Source organism: Argiope bruennichi, chromosome 5 (genome assembly GCF_947563725.1).
Source record: "Argiope bruennichi chromosome 5, qqArgBrue1.1, whole genome shotgun sequence".
NCBI lineage: Eukaryota > Metazoa > Arthropoda > Arachnida > Araneae > Araneidae > Argiope > Argiope bruennichi.
This window is the reverse complement of record NC_079155.1, coordinates 88,341,220-88,367,288: the sequence shown is the minus strand read 5'-3', so window position 1 is coordinate 88,367,288 and position 26,069 is coordinate 88,341,220. Positions and strand designations below refer to the sequence as shown.

General features: G+C 26.3%; 2 protein-coding genes across 6 annotated transcripts in view; one reads left to right on the top strand and one right to left on the bottom strand.

Moving 5' to 3' along the window:
- Positions 1–9,397, top strand: part of LOC129968661 (probable ATP-dependent RNA helicase DHX34) — a 30,537-nt gene extending 21,140 nt beyond the window's left edge. For all 5 annotated transcript variants that reach the window (XM_056082778.1, XM_056082777.1, XM_056082781.1 and 2 more), the window contains exons 12-18: positions 817–962; positions 3,155–3,265; positions 4,266–4,387; positions 5,619–5,777; positions 7,249–7,351; positions 7,568–7,698; positions 9,168–9,397. In XM_056082778.1, the coding sequence (XP_055938753.1) occupies positions 817–962; positions 3,155–3,265; positions 4,266–4,387; positions 5,619–5,777; positions 7,249–7,351; positions 7,568–7,698; positions 9,168–9,307 (912 nt within the window). In that variant the 3' untranslated portion in view covers positions 9,308–9,397. The remainder of the gene's footprint in view (positions 1–816; positions 963–3,154; positions 3,266–4,265; positions 4,388–5,618; positions 5,778–7,248; positions 7,352–7,567; positions 7,699–9,167) is intronic.
- Positions 9,398–11,444: 2,047 nt separating this feature from the next.
- The window catches only part of LOC129969304 (A disintegrin and metalloproteinase with thrombospondin motifs like), a gene marked incomplete in the record, with an annotated part of 118,628 nt that continues 104,003 nt past the window's right edge, over positions 11,445–26,069 (bottom strand). The window contains 9 exon segments of the mRNA XM_056083812.1: positions 11,445–12,886; positions 14,694–14,937; positions 15,741–15,845; positions 16,859–16,985; positions 18,221–18,385; positions 18,647–18,773; positions 20,289–20,496; positions 22,448–22,519; positions 25,199–25,371. Coding sequence (XP_055939787.1) covers positions 12,855–12,886; positions 14,694–14,937; positions 15,741–15,845; positions 16,859–16,985; positions 18,221–18,385; positions 18,647–18,773; positions 20,289–20,496; positions 22,448–22,519; positions 25,199–25,371 — 1,253 coding nt within the window.

Sequence of the window (26,069 nt, the reverse complement as noted above, 5' to 3'; positions counted from 1 at the left end):
TTTTTGTTTAGCATTTTAGTACATTAAAATGGGTAAATTTGTATTTTTCCTTGTTAAATATCTTCAATATTTTTCTTTTAACTCATATTAAATAAAGCAACTAATATTGTATTATATAAACCAATAAATTAAATTGCTTAATAATGGGTTGAACAATAATTTGAATTTAGTGAGAGTAATTGTTTTGGATTGACTATGAATACCTACATCCATAATATAATATATACAAATATTTTTAAAATGAGGATTTTTTAAATTTTGAATAATTATACATGATATGAATTACTTATTGAATAATTATACATATTATACAATATATATAATACAAAACTAGACATAATTGATGTCCAAATTTTTGTTGTATTGAAAACATAGTTAAATTTAAAACCCTTAAAGAAAACAGAAATATATGTATACTTTACCTATGTGTACTTTACCTATTTTTAAGCAGTGATTTTTCTCTATAAAAAATAATAGTTTTCTTTAAAAGATAATTAATAAAACATATACACTTGTAATAATTTATTTTAGTAAGGATTATTTGACTGCCATTGTTAAATGCCACTCATCACTCATTCTTTTTATCTATCTATTTTTGTTTAAATTAGTTTGTACAGTAGTTTTACATTATTTTTTAATTTAATTTTCAGTGAAAAGCAGAAAGCCATTTAAAAAAAGACGTAGTTTATTTATATTAATAAAAATTTTAATAATTTTTATTATAATACTATTTTTTTTTTATTTCCTGCAATTCAAGTACGTGTTTCTAAATGAATATATTTTATTTTATTGATTCATTTTTCTGGAAACTTTCAGGGAAAACCATTTGTTGTGTTGCATCCAAATGGAACGCTTGCTCTTCAACCAGAATTTCTTCAACTGAAAGAAACTGATATAGTTGAGTTAAAAAATGTTCGAACAGTTACTCCTTTGAGTAAAAAACATCAAATTGTGTGTTTCTTGTAAGTTGTGCCATTTATTAGTATTCATATATTTTCTTTCCCCATATTGAAATGCCAGTTTTCTTGTGTGTTTTGATCATTATCAAAAAGTGATTTAAATTTATCTTTTTGAATGCTTGTAATATAATATGAATATATTAGTAATCTCTTTAAGTACTCAAATTTTTAAACAAAATAATACTTTATACATGATTTTTTCCTTCCCTAATTATTTTTATAAATAACTGTTTGTGTTCATTTCTAAAGCAAGGAAAACTCTTTATGATATATAAGATTTATTTACAAATTTACTTTTTAATAGTAGATGTGAGGCTATTTTTAAAACTTCTCAATGAAAATTGATGCTTGTTTTAATAATTTGTTTTTTTTAATAATTTTCTATATTAATATTGCATGAATTTAAATATAAAAGAATATACCATTTATGTAGATATAATTGAAAATTATCGATTTTCAGAAAAATTTTCTAAAAAATTTATTTAGTAAAATGGCAACAGGTCAGTGAATGTAACATGTTTCTTTTTGTTTGTTTTATTAAAAAAGGATATTTCCAAAAATAAATGATATTTTTAATGTTGAAAATAATGCATTTATATCCGGGTTTTTTTAAAAGCAGAAACATTACATAGAAGAACAAAAAGTATTTAAAATCATAAAAAGTGATAATTTAGGAATATTTATATATTTGTCCTTGATGTTTCAAATTTCTTGTGTTAAAATACATAAAATAAGAAATAATTAGGAAATTTCTTTATGATAGTTTGATACAAATTTTTGATTTCAGAAAAAAAAAGAAGAAAATAATGGATAGTAGCAAATATATATAACTAAAAAAAAATTTCATATCTGTCATCTATAATTTCAAAAAATATCATATAAGTTATAAACTAAGTTCGATTTCTAGATTATGAGTAATCACGGAAGTGTTCTGTTAATGCATGTAAATAGCAATGTCAAGCAAAAAACAAAGAAAGCGTTAGTCAAATAAAAAGAAGAAAGAAAAGAAAAAAAAAAAAACAATTATGAAATGAATGGCATTAGAAAAGGTCTCGTCTTGTGATAAAGCTTTTATTAATATTAATTTTTGTGAAAGCCCTTTTATAACAATAGTCATATTTTTATAATTATAAATAATTTGATATGTATTCACAGTTCTTAAATTAGTGTTCATCTGATTGGTTATAACACTTCTGCAACACCAATGTTTTGAAATATAGTACTTTGTTTCTTATATAATTACTTAATACATTACTTTTGCATATTTATGGATGTGTAAAAAATAAAGAAATTAAGAATGTTTTTTAAAATTTTTATTTTAAATATTTTTTATGATTATAAAGAGGAAAGTTACTGATTAGAAATTTTATTGATTGGAAGAATTGATTAAAAAACATACTAATGAATAATTTAATTTTTTTTAATTACATGACTGTGTGATATTAATTTTTTTTTATTACATTTATAGTATGTCACCATGCAAATAGACTTGTTATTTTGTAAATATACTCATGATAATAAATCTGTATATTTCTCAAACTGGTTTTTGAAATTATTATTGGCAATTAACTGTTTTACTTTTTTATTTTTCTAAACATCGTATCTGCATTACAATAAAATGACAATTATTAGCATCAGAGGATACAAATTTAATTGCTTCATTACAAAACTGACATTACTGAAATAAGACTTGAAATATTTTTGTGTTAAGAAGAGATATTAGGATGCAGAAATATGAAAATAATTATAAATTTTAATTATTAAATTCAAGATATTGGATGTGAATTATAATTAATCGGTACCAATCATCTATTTCTTGACAACATAAAATTCAATTGTTGATTTCTACTTATTTTCTACTTTCCAAAAAAAGCGAGTGATTACATGACTTTCAGCAGAAAGTCTACTTTGTAAGTGATGTATCTTTTCAAACTGCATTATGAGATATTTAAGATATGAATTATCAATGATTTGAAACATAGTAAATATTTCGATTAAGGATAAAAAAAATGAACAATTTTTCCAAATTTGAAAACATTTAAAGTTTAATTCCTCTTTTTATTTTAAATTAATTGCTGTGTCTTTAAGATTTAACAAATTATCAGATTGTAGAATTTATATTTTAAAATATATTAATTTTTTTAATATTTTATTATAATTTTATAATGCTGTATCTTATTATTTTTTTTTTTTAGATCTTTGTTAGAGACAACAAAGCCTTTCTTAGTAAATTGTCTTAGAGTTCCAGCTGCTCATATATTATTGCTTTGCTCACATTCTTTAGATACCAATCAAGATTTCACAAAGTAAGATTTTAAGTGTACAAAATTAAAAATTACTTTTACGAAAGTAATGACATTTAAATGATTAAAGGATTTTAGTTGTTGAAAATGGATTATTTTATAAATTTCTGCTGCTCTTAAAATTCTAAATTCAGAAAATAATACGGGTTTTACTTTAGAGTGAGGCAATGATTTCAGTTAAAACTAGGGTCTTTCTTTCAGTATGCCTAGACATCCCTAATACATTATTTAGTAATATTTTGACTTATCAGTAAGAGCATGTTGAATGATTGACAGGGGAGATAAGGAAATAAAGTTCTTTATATATGCAAATATATAAAAAAAAAACTGTGTTAATTATTGTCATATAATTGAATGCATAGTACACCAAAATAATTTAATGACTATAATATGTATATAGAACAAATTTTACAACTGATGAATATTGCTAAAAATATTAAGGGCTTATATTTCACTTTTCAAATATATATATTTCAGATTCAATATAAATGTGTGTATAATTTTGGACATATTTCCTATTAATTCAATAACTACATTTGCTTTCACTAAAAGTGCTTCAAACAGTTTTAGTTAATAAATAGGTTATATTATATTTTTGCTATTAAAGAATCAATCAAAAGATTTTTTATAATGTGTGAATGAAAAGATATTTTAATGTTTATTTCTATGAAATGAATTTTATTTTAGAAGAGTATTTCTTTATATAAAAAATAAACATACATATATTTGTTGAAATCTTACTAATTTTAAAAAAGTTTGTGAGTAATAAAGGCATGTTTTCATTTATTACTCATGTATTGGATTATTATAGTCGCTTCTTAATTTTAAAGAATTTTTCTATATATTATATATATATTTTTTATCTCTAATATGTTTAAATTCTTCTAAATATAGACTAGGAATCCTTATATTTTTTTTAATCATAAATTGTATAAATATGTGTTTTTTCCTGATTTTGTTTTTTTTAAATTAAAAGCATGACTAATGTTTTAATATTTTTCAGAATTGTATGTGATGGTTGGATTGAATTAAGATTCCCAGAATCTGAAGCCATTCAAGATTTTGTGTACCAAGCCTTCAATATTCGCGATTCTTGGCAAAAATTACTCCAAAAAGCATTTGAAGGTATTTCAAATTGTTCTTAAATTAAAATGGTTTAGTAATCAATTTTTATCCTCTTTGTTAAAAATTTCATACATATATTTTGAAAATATAATACTTTATTTAATAATTTTGTTGTATTAATAGAGCAAATTTTAAAAATATTTTTAAATCATTGCCATATTTACAGAGCAGTACAAAAACACAGATATATTTTTCTGTTACAAATAATTTCTATTTTAATTATTTGAAAAATATTCTTTTAAATATTTTTTTCCTCAATATTTAAATTCCAGTTGTGATGATAATTTCTTATTTAAAATTTCTGTTATCATGTGTTTTTGAAATATACATTTACTACTTCTCAATTAAAAAGCAACTGTTATATTTTTTAACAATTGTAGAAAATGAAATTTATGTTCACCAACAATTAATTAATGATGTGTAATAGATAAGATACCTTTTTCCCTATGACAATTCTGAGACTGCAATGATGAGTAATAAAATTTTTATATTCGCTACAAAGGAACTTATGAACATAATATTCCTTCTGTTAGCCTGCTATTCCATATGCTAACTGATAAGCTAGAAGATAATTTTTTACATCTCGTAGTTACAGAAGGTTGTGAAATACCAAAGCATCATACATTTTTCAAAACATATTACATGTAGAATTTTGTTCTTGTATGAAAGTTTAGGTTTAATTGTCAAACTTTTCTGAGGTAGTGAATTTAAAAAGTGCTGAAATTACCATATTTATAAATTTCAGACAGCAGAATTATTTATGTTTGCCAATCAGAATCATTGTTAGTGTCATAATAACAGTTTAAATCTTTTTCTGGTCTCTAATTTCATATCTAAAATCAATTTGTGTTTTGTATACAAAGAAATTTGTGTATTAATAAATCACGGTAGTCATTTTTAATTTTTAGAAATATTGGATGATCTTTTAAAAAAGTATAAATGCTTCTATTAAATAATATATATTTTGCATTGTTTAAATGTTTTATTTAAAAAATGTGAATGATAAATGTATTATTATAAATTAAAATAATTAATTATTAAAATTTAAATTCTTGTATACCATGTAAATGTTTTTATGTTGCCATATTTTAATTTAAAAATGAAAAAAAACCTGTGAGAATGATTATTAATTATTTGAAAAATAGAGTGTACATTTTTTAATCTTTTTAGAATTTATATCTTTTTTTGCTAAAAAATTGTTTTATTATTTTTTTCTTCTTTTGTTAAAAAGAATTTACAATGGATAAAGAAGCTAGAAATGAAGAAGTACGAAAAATGGGCAAAAGAATTTATGAATTAATTTCCCAGTTTTTCCACACTGAAATAGTACATTCTGTTCGAAGACTTTTAGCAGCAGATGTTAAAAATTTATATGCAGGTCCTCAAGAGGGTAAATATATTAATGGATATGAATATTAGTGCTATTTATTAATTTGTGATGTGGGATTTTCTCATCTTGCCTCTATTCTTTTCTTATTTTATTCTCTAGAAAATTAATATTTCTTATTATATGAATGTAGTTGCAAATTATGATGATTTTCCTTCCCCAAATAACTTTAGAATTTGGAAATATTATTATAAAAGTATTTATATTTGTCTGATTTCAGTAGTCTTTTATTTTTATGTAAGGCGGGGGGGGGGGAGAGAAAGATTTCGGATTCTGAGCACATAATAAAATTAAGATATAATATTATAATAAAATTTAAGCATAAATATTACTAAACATATTTCTTGTATATGTTTTCTTGTGCATACCTTTAATCACATTTTATATAAAAGATCTGTATTCCATTTTTATAAAAATAATTGAGACATATATTAAATAAAATTCCCATACTCTATTTAGCATAAGAATTTTACCATTTTATGATTTCTTTCTGACAAGGGTATATTTTCACATTCCTTTGTTTCTGAGCTGCAGATGTGTATCGGAGACAATTCTTATATTTGAAATAAATATCATTTTTGGATGGGGGGGAGGGAAGGAAATGTTCGTTTATCTTCAAGACTGAGTATAGGATTTTTAAGCAGATATTTAAATTTTCTTATAAATCAGTTCAACATAGAATGTAATAACTGTTTAAAACTGTTTTTGATTTATTACAAATTGAAACTTTATAATGCATTTGTAATTTATGTATAAATTCACTTGCTATAATTAAAGATTTTTTTAGAAGTGTAGGTTTCTTTTAATGTGTTGCAAAAATAATTCTTTTCCATATTTTTGCTGTATTTTTATGGGAAGCATTGTTTTAAATGTTTGAACTAATAATGATTTAACTAATAACTTTTTAGGTTTTTGTAACAATTATTTAAAATACATCTAACTATTTACAATATTTGTCTCCCAATAAATTATATTTTTTTGTTATAGAAAACCAATTACAAAACTTCTATCAATTTTCTGTTCATGAAAAAGTTTGTAAAAAATTAGTAATTAATTTGCCTTAAATATTTATTTTGGAATTCAGTTATTTTAATTTTGAATGCAAGATAAAAGATGTAGCTGTATAAAAATTTCTCTCTCTCTCTTTTTTTTTTTTTTTTCCCCTTAAGGATATCAAATATATTTTTTAAAGTCACATATTCTACATTTTAGTTTTCCTCTGAAATGATTTGTTAACATGGAATGAGTTATATTTTTAAAAGCTGCTATGTTAAGTTAATCAGTCATTTATATTTCTGTCAGAATGGTTTAAAATCCCAATAAATAAATAAATAAAATTAAATTAAAAAAAATACTTTTGAGAAAATATCTAATTGATTTTCAATTTTCATGTTGATATCATTGTTTTTTCTTTTTTTTTAATTGAAATGTCTACTATTAACTGTGTTTTAAACTTTTCTTTTAAAAATTGTAGGTGATGTTCCTGTTGCTGTAGGTCTTCTAGATGAAGCTCAAACAGCCCAGGAGAATAAAGTAAAAGGAGGACTGCAGATAAAACCTTATCTGACATATAATTGGTAATTTATCTTAGCTTAGCTCTATTTATATTTGATATTAAAGTATATTTGAATTATAATTAAGAGCCTTAAATTAACAGACATCTGTTTTGAAATATCAATTGATGATCATAGAAATGTATTTATATTTAAAAAAGCTGCACAGTGAGCTAAGGCAATTGTCTTTTATTAACTAACAGTAAAAATTAATGTTTAATTAATTATTATTTTATCTAGTCTTGTAGACCTTGAAGATAAATATTTGCAGTACGTTCAAAAGCACTGGACTTGCCCTTCATGTGGGAAAGAGATGGTAGCTACTGTTTTAGACCAGATACGACACAAAGAGACATGTGAAGCTCAAAATGGTATGACTTCTTTGCAAGCAAAAATTTTCATCATTACCAAAATTATCCAAAATGAGGATTAAAATTTTTATATACTACTTTTGTTTATATATAATTGAACCTAAACTATGGGCCACAAACCTGTTTGTGGTCTTGGAAAATTAAAAGGCTAGTGAACCTTACCACTTGTCATTTTCCTAGACTTTTGCTTCTCAAATTGAAAGCAATGGTTATATGTTTCAGCATTTAAAAAATAAATTTGAAGAGTAAACTCATGTTTTCTGAATGAATTAATTAATAATAAAATTTTTTACAGAATAATAATTTTAATTATTCTGTAAAAAATCATTCTCAAATGCTAAAACCCTTACAGGGTCATTTTTAAGTTTTTCAAAATTTTAAACAAAAATTAAAGAAATCATTGTAGTTTACAAAATTTCTTTACAATGTGGTAGATATTTAATTTCTTTTCGATTTTTTTATTAATAATTCATTTTTTTATTTATTTACTTATGATGAGGATACAAGACAGGAAAATTTTTATGGGGCGAGGGGGTCAAGATCACAAGATTTCTGCTCATTAAAAATAGGTTACAAGTATAAAAATATTAAAAATTTCTCTAATCAAATCAATAAAATGAAATATTACTGGCATTTGATTTATTTTATTTTATATGCCAGTAGATATATCCATTTTTTAATACTATGCTGCTTTTAAAAATTTATATGCTATTTAAGATCAATTTTTCTATTTTTTGAGAGGTGGGGGATGAGACTGAATGCAAGGTTTTGCGATTGGTTTCTGAGATATCTTTGATAGTATGATATTTAATAAAAATTTTTAATTATATGTTTTATTATTATTTTTTTGTTAATTATTATCTTACTTTCCTATTGTATGTGTGTTTATTGACTTAAAATTAAAGAATTGTACTGGATTTTGTTGAATGGTTTGAAATCCTTCTTGTTGCTTTAGAAATATTCCTACTGGTTTCATATTTTAAACTTCATTCACAAAAATTTTGTTATATACAATGTTACATTTTTAGTGTAAGATGCATTCATATTTACTTATCTGAAATTCTGTTTATTAATACTTTAAATTTTATTCATGTATAATTTCATTCTCAATTAAAATTTGTTTGTTATTACAAAATGTATTGCATTTATTTTCATATATTTGGTTTCATTTTATCAGGAAGTGTTAATGTCTCACCAAAATATAACTTTTTATATGGTCTTTGTGTAATTTCAAACAAGACATCAATTTGTTATTTTATTTTATGTCTAACCTTTTAACCTTATTTAATGCTGGTAGTATACACATTCTTATAATTTTGTTTAACATTTCATCATACGTTCAATTTATATTGAGAGGACGTGTTGCATTTACTCCTCCCACCCCCAATACACATATTCATCTTAATTTTTTTTGTATGTGAAAGAAAAGGCATCTCATTAGAATTGTTAAGCATTTGATTTCTTTTCAGAAAAAATCACTGATACATCTGAAGAGCTGAATAAAGGTCCACCAAAAAAGCCTTATTTCTGTCCATCTTGTCAAGAAGAACTTCAACTAACTCTCCCAGAAATATTAAGGCACAAAAGAAGTCATACATCATCATCCTGATATTTGTTTCTATATATTGTATAGTATTTGTAAATATGTTTGTCATATAAATAAAATAATTGATGATTTTTTTAAAAATTATCTTTTACATCGCAGGTACACAGATGAAATTTAAACAGCTCTTGGTGTTTTTTATCAAAATATTATTATTTTTTAAATTTTAATTTCAGATTGTATAAAAAATAACGGATACTTTTTTTTTTGTATCTTTATAAAACTTATTTGTAATATTTTTTTGCTATAAATGAATAATTTAATTTGTATAACAAGTTTTTAATTAATAATTATTTTACTACAAAATATCAGTATATTAAATAATTTTAGAGGTGATATTTAAAAACTATATGATAATTTTTTATGTAAGAATTTTATTAAATTTAAAAAAAGATTTTTAATCTTTATCTACATTTTAATAATGAATTTAGGATTTTTTTTGTACAATATGTAACTGAACTGTTTACTGATCACATTCCATTGTGAATGTGCTTGTTATTTAAAAAATGATTATTAAACAAAGTATAACTATGAAAAATGACATTAGTATGGCCAGGATGGACATAAATTTATACTATTGCATATATATATTATATATATATTCAAGTCACATTTCAAATTCCTCCAAAAATTTAAATTGCATTTAATTTGTTTTAATTATAAAATCATACCAATTATATATATGTGATCAATTATATATATTTGACCAATTATATATAAGTGAAATATCTTCTGGTGCTACAGATTTACAATTTATCATTGTGTATTATATATTGGCAATTCTGAAACAACAGAAGAGCATTAACATATTTTCTTTTGCATTTCCATTTTGTTGAATTAGAAGTTCAAGTGGAGACCTCCTCTCGTTGTTTTTCAGTCTTGATTGGGAAATAGCATTAAATCACTTTAGCAAAATTTATAAAGGATTTCAGATTCCTTTTAGATTTGTTCACCTGTATTAAACATTTTACAACAGAATGATTTTCTTGTTTTAATTTACTATAATTACTGATAACCAAGCTAAAATTGTATAGAAATATCTGAATAGTTGAATGATATATTATGTATTTCTATCTATCTTGGAGCTTTAGAAAAGGCCTTGTCTATTTAAACTTTTATTTTAAATATTGTTTTATTACATAGAATAATTACCATTGTCATTTAATAATGAATTATGGTTTGACAGCTGTATTAAATCTCATTAGTATCATATTCAGCAATTTTTAACTATGTTTTAATTGTCTATAGAAAACTTCTTTAGTATTACCAATTTGAGTTATCACTAATTATAAATATTTGTTATTTACTTTACATAAAGTTTTTACTTATCTACATTATTTATATTCTTTGTTATCTATAATTGTTGTTGGTATTTAGGAAATGAAGGATATATTGATAAATTATCAATTCATGTGTTCTGTAGATCCTCTATCATGATAATCCAATTTCAGAGGCTAATACATTGGAGGTGAATTATCTGAATGGAAAAGGTAAAGAAAGTAAATTTATTGGAGGTAATTTTTATTTTTTGCATGATATTGTTATAGACAGGGATATTGTCAACTGTATGATTAAAAATCATTCAAAACTTTCTACTGAGCATATTGTTGAACTTAAAGCTAAACAATTTAGTGGGTGGTTGCTCCTTGGAACAGGTGCTACTAAGAAAGATTTTTAAAATTTTAATTATATTTACAATTTAAAATAATGTTAAATTTTCTTAAATAATTTCAAATAGGGTGCATAAACAAACTACTTCATAATAAAAATAATTCTCTTTAATATTTTAATAAAATTATTACAGTTATACTTTTCATTGATTTTGTGTTGTGTTTATACACATGCATATTTTAACAGTAATAAATATAATTATATTATCATTGCTCTAACAGTAAATTTTTAAAGATAGATTAATCAATGCTTCAGTTTCCAAACTAGAAACTGAAACCATCTGTAACTTTACTTATGCATATCATTTGCTATAGGAATAATTATATATTTTGAGTTTAGTTTGCAGTATTTTTATTACCTCATACTGTATGAGGGAAAGATTCTCATTTTATTCTATTTTATACAATGTTTGCAATTCTTATCTGCAAATATCTATTGTGCAAAAAAATAAATTCAGTATTACCATGTATGTAAAAAAAAATGCTTTAATATAACATAAAATTCACTTATTTTAAATAGTTCTTGAACCTGGCTTCAAGAATAGATTGTACAGTTTTCTTCTGTCAACCAGGATCAAGTAAATGAACAATTTTTATTCAAGCATATTTTTTTTAGCAGTAATCATGAATACATTTTATGTTACAGTGTATGCCCCAAGGTAAATTATTTTCCAATTACCAGAAGAGCATTTCATCATCCACTTCAAAAAACTTTTGAAATGAAGTGAAACATTCCAAATTAAAACAAACCAGACTTTTATGCTGAAAATATTATACTTCATGTTGCTATAGATATAACCTGAAAAATTAGCCTCATTTGCAATACTAAGGTTTGCTATTTTAGATTTTTTTTTTTTTTTGTCATAAATATTTAAAAAATCATTATTGATGTTTGAAATGTTTTGTATTTGAATAACCCTAACAGAAAATCAAATATTTAGACTCTACTTTTCCATTTTTAAGTAAATACTCTAAAATTAATATTGTTCAATATCACTATATTTGTTTTGCAATTAAAAATTTTTTGCTTGTATTCTTTTGTTTCTAAATTATCTGAAGTTCATCAAATGTTTTTTTTTCTATGAAATTATAGAGAAAAAAATATTTTAAAGCATCAAATTTGGGTAAAAGTTTAGTAAAATCTATTTTAATGGTAAGTTTATTAATTTATTTGCAGCATATAGTGTATATTATCTGGTTTGTCTTAATTCTGCTAAAGATATTTTCTAAACAGTAACATATCAATTATATTTTGGTGCCATTCACATATAGTCTTTATTCCAAAAATACTATACACCTGGCACTATATTTGTCTTTGCTTTATCACAGCACGAAATTCTTTCCATTAGCAGCCATCCAATATGCATAAACTTGGATAATAAAATCGAATATCACAGTTCATTATGTGATCAGGAATTGATTCTTTTCCAGTTATATAATCAGTTCATTTAAGTATGCCGGTGTAAAATGGTCCATGAAATGGGTGAGTATATAGGATTATTCACTTTCAACCTTTTTATGTATCGCCATAGAAATTTTCATACCTCTAAATGATGGTGGAAATGTGTTTAATTGCTGAAAATCGGATTTTCGATCTTTGTACTCTTTATATTTTCAATAATTTACTCTTATCCTTTCTTTCATAATGTAGTACTTGTAGACAGATTTTGATTTCCTTGTTTTTTTCCATGAAGTATAGTAACAGATGAGGTAAAGATGAAATCTGTCTCCTCCACTACCTTTGGCAAGTTTTCAACTGTTTTTACATAATGGAAGTGAATGGCCGGAAAGATATGAAGCGATGAATGGCTTTTAGGTTGAACCTTCTTCAAAGATTCAGTGGGCATTCCCTTCATTGAGATCAGATTAATTAGGAAATATTCCTATATAGAACGTTCATCCGTTCTGGTATTTTCTGGAAAAAAACGTACATCAAAAGAATTAATCAAAATTTCTTTTGTTGCCTTATTGATAAGTAGAATTTAGTTACACAATATTTTCACACTACCATAAGGATATTGAGTTAATATTGTAAAATATCTAGTGCTAATAGGGATAATTTTTCAGATGCTTACTGTTTTGAAGCAGTATACTCTTTTTATTCAATATTCCATACTGAACTCAGTTTTCTTAATTATTAGATATTAGCTTCACTTTAATATGTCAAGGTGGATGGACTAGTGAAATCCTTATAATTGTATAATTTATGTTATTGGAAACTCCAAATCAATTAGACTGCTGTAGTTTGCTTTTTTTTTTTTTTTTTGCTGTTTTATTGTGATTAATGAAAGAAACTGAATTGTTATTTAACAAATCAACCTGAAAGAATTAATAACATTAAAGTTCATTAAATAATAGGAAGCAACTAACTATTCCGTACTTCAAAAATTTTATAATTAAGAAAGTCCATTTAATAAATTAGTTTCTTATATAACTTTCTAGATATTTTTTTAGAGGTACAATATCTTATGAAAGATATTGAACTTGATATTGTGTTATCCGACAACGGATATTACTTATATATGCCAGATATCTGAAATTATCAAAATTGATCAAAAATCTATGGACCTTCTAAAAATGTTTTAATGAGATGATTATTTTCTCATTAAATTTAAAATTTCTTTTTCGAATTCCATTCAGGTTTAGCAAAGAAATAAGTTCTCAAAAATTTCATTGTTCCTCTATAAATAGAACATCTATCAGATGTTGTGGTGGAGAAAGTTGATTTGATTTCCATCGATAAGGAGAAAATTTGGATTAAATTCAGGTATAAATTTAATATGGCCGCTAGCAAAATTAGAAATAGCTTTCTTGTACTCTTGCTGAGCTTCGCCTTTCCCAGGTCTTTTCTTTCTGTTCCAAGAATGGATAAAGGAAGAAACTAAGATTTTATCTAAAAGTATATATTTTCATATGCATTTGATTATGATTATAAGTATAGAATGAATGTAAAATAACAATGTGAGTGTTTTGTATTATACTTATTTTATGCCAGCTTTCATTGTTTAATGCCATTTAATTTATTTGTTTCCGATATTAGTAATGTTTCTAAAAAGCTTTTGTATAATTTCCGACTTAAATAAATATACTTGTGTTACATGTCTGTAATGTTACGTCCTAGCACAGTTAGTTCTATCCTAATAAAGACAGTTTTATGTACATGTCTGTGAGATGCAGATCGGTTTATCAGATCATTACCCCCCGGGCTTGATACTAAAATTTCAGACATTTTGGAAATAGGACCAATACGAGAAAAATTATGCTGATTCTTCTAAAACTTTCTGTGCTCTGCTGTGAAAGCTATAAAAGGTCAGCAGTCCGAACTAGGATGAGTATGTATTGAGAACTGAACTCTACGCTGAGTCTAGAATTGAAGCAGCATCGAGTTGTCTGCTGAGAATACAGTGAAGAATAGAAGGCGTTTGGAGAGACCATAGTAAATAGCTACGTGAATTCTCACTTTCTACTGAGCTCTGTCTGCCCTCTTTGTATACTGTTGTGCATTAGTGTTGATAAACGTCATTACTGGGTATTCAAACCTGTTCACTGTTTCTATAAACCCATTCCAGTAAACCCGTTGAATTTACGAAATTGTGTGGAGAAATTATTTCCATAACACTTGGTTATCCAATGAGTTTCGTTTCTATAATTAACATTTCATTTCCTATAAAATAATAGTGATTACCTTTCGTTATTATTTCACAATAATTGTAGCAACTTACCTAACCTAGAAGAATGCCCATCTGTTGAAGACTTGATAATGGATACGCTTCTGGTCGGTCGTCGAGAAGCCCTCAGTCTCCTTCCTCTTCTTGAAGTCGGAGGTTGTGTTGTTGGGAAAGATTTAACACTTTCCTCGTGACTTCTGTCCATTCTTTCCTCTGCTTCCACGTAGGTTTCTGTGACATGGCTGTAATCTGGGATTATATTTTCGATTTCTGCCAGACATCTACCGTTTTTGCAGACCTAGGAATGGGCAAAAATATAAAGAAGGATGGTTAATTGCATACCAAAATATTTTATTACAAATTAGGAAATACCTATATATCTGGAGTATGAATTTTAATACTTGTCATCTCAGATCAGTCACTGGAATATTGGTGTTATTTGATTTTGTATAAAACATTAGATATATAATTTGACAGAATCATGACAATGTTATCGTGATCTTGATTGTGCTATTTTACTGAAGTTATTATTACCACTGAGATGTCATGGAAATTTCTTTTTTTTACACAATGAATAAAACAGATATGAGGTTATAAAAAATACAGCTGTGATGTCAGTAACAATTTGATATTATACCAAATATTTTATTTTGCTTAAATTACGCTTTAAATTCTGGATAAGAAGTTTAATTGAAAATGAAGACAACCAATATTCCTGGCGAGCCAAAGGTAGTTTATTCTTAATAAAGTTATCTTCTTATTGTTTAATTTTATAATATTTCTTAAGGAAAAGAGCTAAACTATCAGAAATATACTTTTTGCAAAAGATGATCGCTGTTGCGAAAACAATATACACATTGAGAAAATGTTTATAGCCTTTTCAGTATGAAATATAGTTTTTAGCAAATCATTTTATTAATTATTAGAACAAAATAGTGTAGCTAAATTACATTAATTCTCAAAAATTTCCACTACATCAACTCTGTGTATACAGTATTTTTTGAAGTAATTATTAAAAAAAAAATACTATATCAAGTAAATAAAGATTATTTGAATGTAGTGATAGATCTACACTAATATTCTATTGTTTAAAATTCTTACCTGACCATCACCGCATACAGAACCTTCTGCAGCAGGTCTATATGACACGCAATATCCGGAAGCAGTATCAAAACAGAAAAGCTGAGCACAAACTCTTGCATCTTTCTGTAAATAAAATAAACTGAATCTTAAAACAAAAATTCCTAATTCAACGGATTTGTCTAATTTCAGGAAGCAATCATATAACAAATATGTGGTTTTATTATAAAGGTAAACACTGCCTACTTTTCAGAAATAAATAAAATTTTAAGAATTATTTATTTTTACTGAGCTAGAGAAATAGAACAAAGGTTGTTTATTATTTTAGGTATTCATAAATTTTATGTATAAATATAAAAATAAAAGTACCCAAATTAAAAATTTACAATAAAATTTGTTTCAGTTTCATTGATTGATAAATAAATGATAAATAAAATAGTAGGTAGTAGGTTTATTTATCAATAGTTTCATTGATAAATAAAATAGTAGGGTATTTATAAATGATAAATATATGCACACAAAAAGCAAGAGTCGAAGCAGATTGATGTTATTGTTTTACAAAAAGGAATAAAATTTTGATGAATGAATAAATTGTACATTAAGAACTGCAGCCACTAAATGTTATTGTTAATCGTTTGATAGGCTTAGAACATGCTTTTAAATGTACAGTTAACCAAAATTGAACCACGATTTAACTCTAATTGCATTTTAACTTCGATGTTGCATGCTGAAAAAATATTAACATTTTTCACGATTTTCTTTGAACGTTGGTTTGTGATAAAGACATATTAAAAATTCGTGCATCAACTCTACATCATTACTTTGCCAATTGAACTATCCAGTGAAATTGCAACTTCATTTTTGTTGTAAAGTTTGTTTAATTAATATCTTAATGAAGGTTATTCTTAAAGTTGTAGTGAAAAGAGAATAAATGTCTGTGATTAGCTATCTCCAGCAAAAGTAAGATAATTAACACTTAAAGCTTAAATTATTGTAATTTAAAATAACTTTTCTCTAATGCTGAAAAAAATCATAAAATGAATTTAGAATTATCACATTGCTTATCTGAAATCAAGAAATCTGTAACTTTATTAGATATTTTTTTTTTTTTTTTTTTTGGATTAAAGATGCATACTTACAAAGCAGGCTGTTGTTCCTCTGTCTCTTTTGCATTGTTCATCCAAGGACAACATGGTTCCTGGCAAGACTCGAACCAGCAGGTCATTTTCGTGAGGAAAGTTGAATAAACATGTGGCAGTTTCACCGCTAAAACAAATGATTTTGTTAATTTCTAATTGAAAAAAGCATCTGCTTATTTCCATTCAGACAGTTTAAATGACGACTTATGTTATATTAATAACAAAACTAATTAAAATAAAATTTATCTAAGTTCTGGTATGTTGCAGAAAATAAAATTTCGAACGAATATTAAATTATTAACAGAGAATTTTCATATATTTTTTCGACAGAGTAAATAAGACAAGTTTTAGAGAATAGTTTGACTGAAAGATTTTGAATAACTTAGTTACTTTTGGATCATAATCGAAATATAATATCTTTCTCTCGTTTCACTTTCCAAATTTTTGAGCACAAATGTAATATTAAAACGTATTGCAGTTACGTATTAAAGATAATTTATGGCTAAATCATATCATCATCTCCCGCATTATAAGTTTAAAATAAATTTTAAAAACTAGTACTTTTCTAGTTTTGATATACATTAGTATTTGTGAATAACAGATTCATTACATTATCTGTAACACATATACTGCTAAAACGAGTATTTATCATTGCTTGTGATTGGAATTTAGACACCTTTATATCTACTTTACATTATGTGATGCATTTGGTATGAAATTATTACTTACTTTTAAATAAAAAACTAGGACAAATTCCAAATTTTTAATTGTATTTGTATATTAAATAACTAAGAATTGCATGAATGCTTTTATTTCTTGATTATTAACTGTTAACTCTATTTAAATATTACAAATTGGGATTAAAATAAAATGAAATTGCAAACGATTCATATTACAAAATTAATCTTCGGAATTTATTTAATTTCCCCTTATTTTGATAATATATTTTATTTGGATCACTTATCGTTATGTACAGGTATAAGGACATTTGAAATACTTAAACCTACCAGAATAATTCTTGTCTTTTTATTTGTTATTTTATCTAAATTTCAGATTTCTGTAATTTGATGTTCGAGTCATTGAAATCAAAACGAATAATACAAATGAACACTGTTAATCTTGAGGAAAATGTTTAGAAAATTTGCTTAGATCCAACTACGCAAATTTCTAGCATAACCGTTTTAGATTCTTTTCTACTGATATACATTTCAAGAGATATATCAAAGCTGTAAAGGACAGGAGGAGGGATAACGGAAACTCTAAATAATTTTGTTTAGAAAGATTACAAAACTAATATTAAAATAAAAAACTAGAAGTCCAAATTTCTAATAATAATTTGATAATATAAAAACCATCCTGTACTTCAAGAAATGCTTGAATTGTTCAACACTACATGATGACCATTTAAATCCTCGCTCTGTATGTCTAAGGTCACTCATGATGAAGCCATCTTCCCAAGGGCAGTGGGTAGCTCCTGGACCCCCGAGGTAACTGGGTGGGGGAGAGCCATCATGGACGCAACCCAATCTAGAAATAATAATAATTTTTTTAAGAGCAATAATTTTCTCTGTATGGTGATATTGACTGATGTTGAGAAGTCAAAAGAAATGCGAAGTTATTGAAAAAACGATGTTAGGTATGCATACATTTTAGTGAATAAACTAACTACAAAATGTCAATAAGAATGTAATGCAAGAAAAATTATAAAATTCCGGGTTTAGAAAAAAATCTACTTTTTGAATAAACTATTTTTTTTTATAGGTAAGAATAAAGAATTTAGATACTCACAGATGACCTATTTCATGGGCAGCTACAATTATGCCACTGAATCCACCACTATCTTCGATTATGGCAACGCTGTTCACTTTTTCTAATCTTTTATTTACAACGCAGGCACCTCCCACATAAGCGAACCCTAGGAAATAAATGTACAAAATAATTATTTAGTTTCGGGCAACTATACAAACTGGAAGCTAGAGACGGAATTTGCTATAAAGGAATATAAATTATTATTTTGAAGATAGAAAATAAAAGTTTTTTTACATCAAATTGTAAACACATTCCCACTGAAATATATTTTTCCTTTATCGCTATTGTAAGATAATTTATTAAATTGTATAAACTTTTCTTGAAGGTTTATATTTACATCGAATTTAAACACCAACAGATTAGCTTTCCAACTAGTTCTAAAACCTTCATACAATAAGCAGTAGTTAACTAATACCAATATGCTTGTTTTGTTATACAGTAGACTCCCGATTATCCGCGGGCTGGTTATCCGCGCCTGTCGCACTAAGTTTCTTTTTTTTTTTTTTTTTTGCTTCCAAGCAAAGAGAAAATGCTTCCAAAGCAAGAAGCAAACACAAATAACTGATTTCTTCAAAAAGGTGTAGTTTTACAGTTATGCTTTTGTAATTACATAATACATTACAGTATTAAAACAGTACATATGTATGGAGTGATTTTTCTGTGTATCCTTGACGCCTCTCGTAAGTACAAAGCACTTTTCTGTTTTCATTAACAAAATGCATTTTAGGTTAGTTTTGAGTGATATACTAAAATATTAAGCGTTAATTAAACATTTACTGCTGTTTATTTTACATTTTATTGTACATAAAACGATTTTTCAAAGTTGGAATGACCGTTTTCTCTTTTACTATACCCGTTTTTAGCTTTTTTCAGATTATCCGCGATTTTTGTTATCCGCGGAGGCCGCGCCACTCAATTCCGCGGATAATCGGGAGTGTACCGTATTTATATTTTCTAAGATATGAGTATTTTATTTTTGAATCGATTCAATTTTCCATAAGACATTCAGAAGAGTGATTGGATCTCCATTACAAAACACAGTGGACGGGTCACGAGATTACTTGCATGAGTTGAAAAATGAACAAAAAACACGAGTAACTCTTAATCAGTCCATGATAAATGAAGTACAAAACATGAAATGTTTTACTAACCTGTTATGGTTATTTTTGTATTCAGAATTTTTACATGTTTTTATGCTTCAATGTAAACATTGCCTATCTTGTTTTGCGATTCTATTAAATTTGTATCTGCATAGAGGCAGATGGTTACCTCTTCATATTAATTTTTTTAGCTTCTAAGAACAACTTTTTAACTCAAAAGTTATTTTATCAAATATTTTTTTAAACCTAAAGAGCCAATGCCTACCTTGATGTTTCTCTTTAGCAATGTTTTTTAGATATAAAGGTAATGACGTAAGAAATCCTTGAAATATTAGTTCACTTTTATTCATTATTTTATATGTTACATTGGCAACTATTAATGATTTAAAATGTTAAACGCAAGCTATGTTTCTATACATGGTTGTATTGCTCTTATAAATAACGGTGCTTATAAGTTTAACGGTTATAACATTACATAACGAGTACACTATGAACACTAAATATGGTTAAACTAATTTTACCTGCTGTGCCACGATTGCATCTTCCACCTGGGAATCTTCGTCGACACATGTCTAACTTAGTAATGACAACCGCCAAATCGTATGTGGGCAGTCGATGTTCTCTGTACAAGTACTTGCCCATGTCGGTGAGAGCACCAGCCGCATCAACGGCATCTGCATTGGGTGGGCGGAGACGGTTTCTTTCAAGGTACGGTGTAGCATCACGGTCCTGAAATCAATAGAAATGTAACATAGATGTATATTATATATAATTTTAATTTAAATCATAATTAATTTCCTATTTTTTTCATAAATTAGCCCGTGTTACTTTATTCTAAAATGCTATCTTATTTCCTGATCCAAATCTCACTTTTTTTATATTTAATTATTTCTAACACGCGCTCTAAAAAAATTGTTTAGAATTCTCTCACTCCGAGCAAAGGGATAAAAATACCTAACTCCAATGATAATATTTTAAAGATACCTAAGATTCCTTTTCCTAAATCAATCCACATCAAAGAAATCCATAAAAGAATCTGTTACTGAAAATCTCCAAGGAAAAAATTTTTCTCTCACTTTTGCTCTTGTGTCGCGATGTCTTATCGCTCTTCTCCGTGTACAAATTATACCTCCAGAGAAAAAATAAAATGAATTTAATTCTAAAACTTTTCTTCCTTCCGACCACCCATTTGAAAAATTAAATTACACGAATACATTTTTTTTTTAAGTTTCATATCGCTGTTAGTGCCCAGTTTTCTTCCCATTGATATCGAATTTTGCTTCTTTTACCAAAAGTAATTATTCTATGAGATTATTCTCATTTAGATTAAAAGAACATGATTTTTTAAAATTATTCAATAATTGATATAAGCAAAAACCAGAAATTTTATTTATGTTAATGTAATGAAATTTTAATTTCCGATATTTCTGGTCGTTCCTTTAGAGATTTTAAAAGTATATGACTAAAATAGAATAAGAATTTATAAGGACATATGTGCCATCATGGGTGGTCTAAACTATCAATATTTATGTGCTTTATGCTGTTTTATTTATTTAGAGCTGATGTTTATTTATAGTATTTGGCTTACATTCAACGTGTGAAGATAAACTTTTAAAATTCTTAACTTATATCAATCAATACAACTTTTTTTAACTACAACATCATTATTAAACTAGCAGGAGTGGTCTCCCGAAAACTTTCTCGCATATTCTCTGATAAACTAGTCATGCTAGAAAATGCCTTACATGGCATTGGCGTACAATAGAAATATTAACTTTTGGCGTGAGTTCAGCATTTTTAATGAATCTGCCGTGCCACCCTTGGCGAGTTATTTGGCGATTAATTTCTGGCATACGTTACAAAAACAAAATTACACTTAAATCGTATACCAAATTTGGTATATTTATGTCATTGCATTTTCGAGTTATCGCATTTACATGTTTCTGAAAGTACAAACCGACAGACAGACAATTCCATGATGGATTTGACTACAAATTTAGTTAGAGTTTACAATATAGATGTTAAATCTGTTCACTGAATTTAAATAACTAGCTCTCTTTGATTTGTAATTATCGTGTTAACTTTCGAACAGGCGGACAGACAGACTTTCTCTGAATGGATTCTGTTCAAAATTTGACAAGAATATACAAATTCGGTGTAAATACCGTGTGCCAAATTTCAACTGTTTAACCCTTTAAAGGGCCATTTTTTTTTTTCTAGTCATATTATGTTAAAATATTTTTAGGCTTGAAATTAGAATAAGAAAAGGATTCATTTAGCTTATTAGATAAATTTAATTTGATTAATTAATTAATTTGGTTAATTAATAATTAAGTAACAAATCAAGACACATCATTTTGTCTGAAATAAAGAACTGAAGCATCTAAGTTTCTGACTTATTAAAAAAATTCGTCAGAACTTATGCCAACCTACATAATTTCATACAAAGATTGATAAATTTGGTGGAAAGCATACTTCCCACGGCCATAGAAAGGGTTAACTCAAAGCTATTTTGAGTTATCTTTGTCACAGACAGACAGACGTTTACCAAAAATGTATTTCTCGAACGCAGGGAGGTTAAAACGTGGAGATTCGTCAAAATCTAGAGTTCGACGATTACAATACTTAATACTATGCATACGAGAAAGTAAAAAAATGGAATGGGGGAGGATGGACTTACCTTGGCGACGATCATTCCAGCCAAACTTATACGGACTCTTGGGTGATGTAAAAGTTTATACCTGAGATCCACCTGAAAATACATTAGGAAATATTTTATTTAATAAGTTGACATCATTTGCTTAAGGGTATAATTTTTATTCGTGTTTACATGAATTTCATGTAGGGCCGAATTCAAATATGTAGCGAACTTTCCGGCATATTATAACAAATTTTTATAATATACCGAACTTTATTACCAAACTGCAATTATTTACATTTAATTAAGGGTGATTTACAAGGAACTGGCTTCATTATCCCTCATTTAAAAAAATAAAATTGAAATTTTATTTCATTTTGTTGAAACGACTTTGTAAAAATTATAATTTTTTTTTATACAAAATTTATTGCGGTTGCCGGCTTGTGAGTCCATCGGTCAACTACGAAAAACATAGACAACCACTGATATGCAAGCGACTTTGAAAAAATGAAATTCCTAAGAATATTTTTCCAAAATTTAAACAATATTTGATTTTAAATTGAATGTGTTCAAGTACATGACCATAAAAAAACCCAAACAAGAGAACAAAATTAAATAACCCTGAAAATACGAAAGAAAAAAAAAGGATCTCATATTTTAAGTTCTAATTAAAATGGATCGGTCTTTGAAGTGATTTTTTTTAATTATATTCTAGCGGAAAGTTACAGTATTTGACCTAAAATGTCGGTAAAATTTTCCATTTTAGAGTTCTATTGGACATAGAATAAAAGGTCCTTCAGTGTTCACAAGTAATATTTTTTGTCAACATAATAGTATCAATCTTATTTAATCCTTAGTTATCTTTAACTGACATTTCAGGATTCTTCTTCAGTAATTAATTACTTTTTTTGCCAATCTCTCTTTTTTTTTTTCTTTTCAAGCATCCTTTACTGTGATGCATCTCATTTTTATACATAAAAAAAATATATATATATATATATATTAGAATTAAAGCAAATGCCGCGTTTTCGGACTACTTTAGATGAAAGGTACGATAGGTAATCCCGTTGCAAGGCCAAATCGTGAAATAGGGCATAAAGTACTTCATCTGGCTCAACTCTTTGCTTGTTTTTCTTCATTTCAGAAATCCGCACAATACGAATAATAAATGAATAAAGAAAAGCTTCCGGTTTTTCAAGTTAAAAAAAAAGTGAAAACCTGTTTAAGTCCCACTGACATTATGATCTCGTGAATATTTGAATTTTTAAAAACGTGGAAACTTATTTGCCTTGAATATGAAATGAACACGAACTTGAAAACTAACGGTTTTCTTATTAATGAAGACTTTCTCCATCATAGTCCGATTGGATCCAGAATGAGAATATTTGATTACGCCATTAGCAACATCAAAAGAGATTTCAGTGTCTTAAAAAGAATATCAGGAATGAAAACGTGATTATCTTTTATAATACAAAGGAAGAAAAATAAAAGGTTTTTTGCATGTTTCTCTGTCATGCACTTCTCCGAAACAAAGAACCGTCGCTACCCGAAATTTTCCCATGTCAATCTAGGTTCCATTTCTAGGTTAATTATGTTAATTTCAACTTTCATAGGTAATCGTTTTTCAAAGAAAGAGTGAGGTTAAAGTAAAATTTTTAGGAAATTACAAATTTTTAGAGGGAAAATCATTATTTAAATAAGTTCGAAATGGGGACACAATTATTTTTATTTTCAGTATCTTCCAGAGTATTTGTAGCCAACGCAGAGTTGTTGGGGGGGGGGGGGAGTAAGAAAGAAAAAGAACTCAATGGAATTTCAAAATATTGTTGTATATAAATAAATTTATAATAAAATTTAATTGAATAAAGCTAGAATGAATGAATAAAGAATGATTAAATGTGGCATAAAGCTAGTTGCCACTTTTAAGAATGCATATTTGTAATATGCTACCTTATAGAAGCATATGATGTACTGAAATAAATCATAAACCGATATCAAAGAAATTTCTTTTAATAGTTATCCTTAGATAAGTGAATTTAAGTAGTAGTAGCAGCGAGTTTCTTCTTCTTTTTTTATGATGTTAAAAAATAATTCTCCCAAACACTTTTTATGCCGCTTTTTTTTAAAGCCATTCTTCATGACTTAAGATTAAATGCACTCAAAAGAAATTGAGATATTTTAATTGTGATGTCAAATATAAAATATGTATTTTATTTCTATTAACCATAGGTAAATAAATACTAAGAATTTAAAAGAGTCACATTCATTGTAGTAAAATAATGTCTCAATCGCACTTTTTTTTCCCATGAAGTAAATTAATCATTGACACGGGCAGTAACTTTTTATATTTTAGAATTGACTTTTCAGAAAAATTGTTACTGGCTTTCAACTGATATCACACTTGACGCTAGTTGTATCGTTAATGCACTTCATATGGGACTTTATTGTGCCGTCTTGAAGATATATTGTGTTGTTATCCAAATACTTATGACTATTTCAATATCTTAATTACCACATAGGTAATAGAAATAATTATCAAATTTAATCGGTACAGAAATAATGATATTTAAATAAAATTAAGATTGTCTCACATATTTTATCTAAAATGAAATTGTAAAAGATGGAAAATTGTAAAAGACATGATAGACGAAAGTCTGTCCCATAATTTTAGCTATGCTGTCATGTCATTTTCGTCATAGTATTAACATAGATATTACTATTTCTACTACTTTAGTTATAATACATTATACTTATAATATAAGTTAATATTTTTAAATCGTTATTTATACTTACACCATTGAAGAAGCTAATGAAATATCTTTTCACGTCTCTGCTATTACCCCCATGAAGAATATAAGATTCATAATCAACTACTAATAACACTTCTGGCCAAACAGTGTCTGGTGAAGCTTGTCTTTTAGAACGGCGTAGAGTTTTGTTGGCGAACTCCTCCATTTCCAAGGGAACTGAAGGGGAATAAAAAAGAATCAGCCATTCACATATATTATTTTTTTTTATCTTCATCTTACCTTTAAAAAAGATTAATGTATGTTTGCGTAGATGTGTGTTGGCGCTGTACAGACTAGACCATTTGACCTAAAATAACCAAACTTGGCGTATATATACTTTTAAGAGTGGGAATGTACACCTCGGAGCATGGACAATTTTAATAAATGAAAAATGACATGAAATCTTGACGCTTTCTGCAATAACGTCCGAAAATATTTTAATATGAAAATAATTTTTACATTATTTTAAAATTTAAAAAAAATTAATTATAAAAATTTTTTCCTTTATAAATGTTTTTTATATCTAATAAAATTTTGAAAAAAAAAATTAAGCATATTTTTCAACAAGAATCATAAAAATTCTGACAAATATTAAATATATGATGAACGATAATACAAAAATATAAGAATTCTGGAAGTAATCCGAAGTTATTAACATAATACACTGTTAAAATTGCAAATAGTTTTTCATTTTTGTTTTACAGTCCTAATTTCTCCTTTAACACACTATATATATATTTAATCAGGTTTCAAGCAAACAAGCTATATATTTTACTTAATTCTGTAGAAAATCTATAAATGATTTAAATTTATATTTAAAATATTGTTAGCATGTTAAATGCCTAATTTTTCATTGCTTTAGGTTACATTATTAA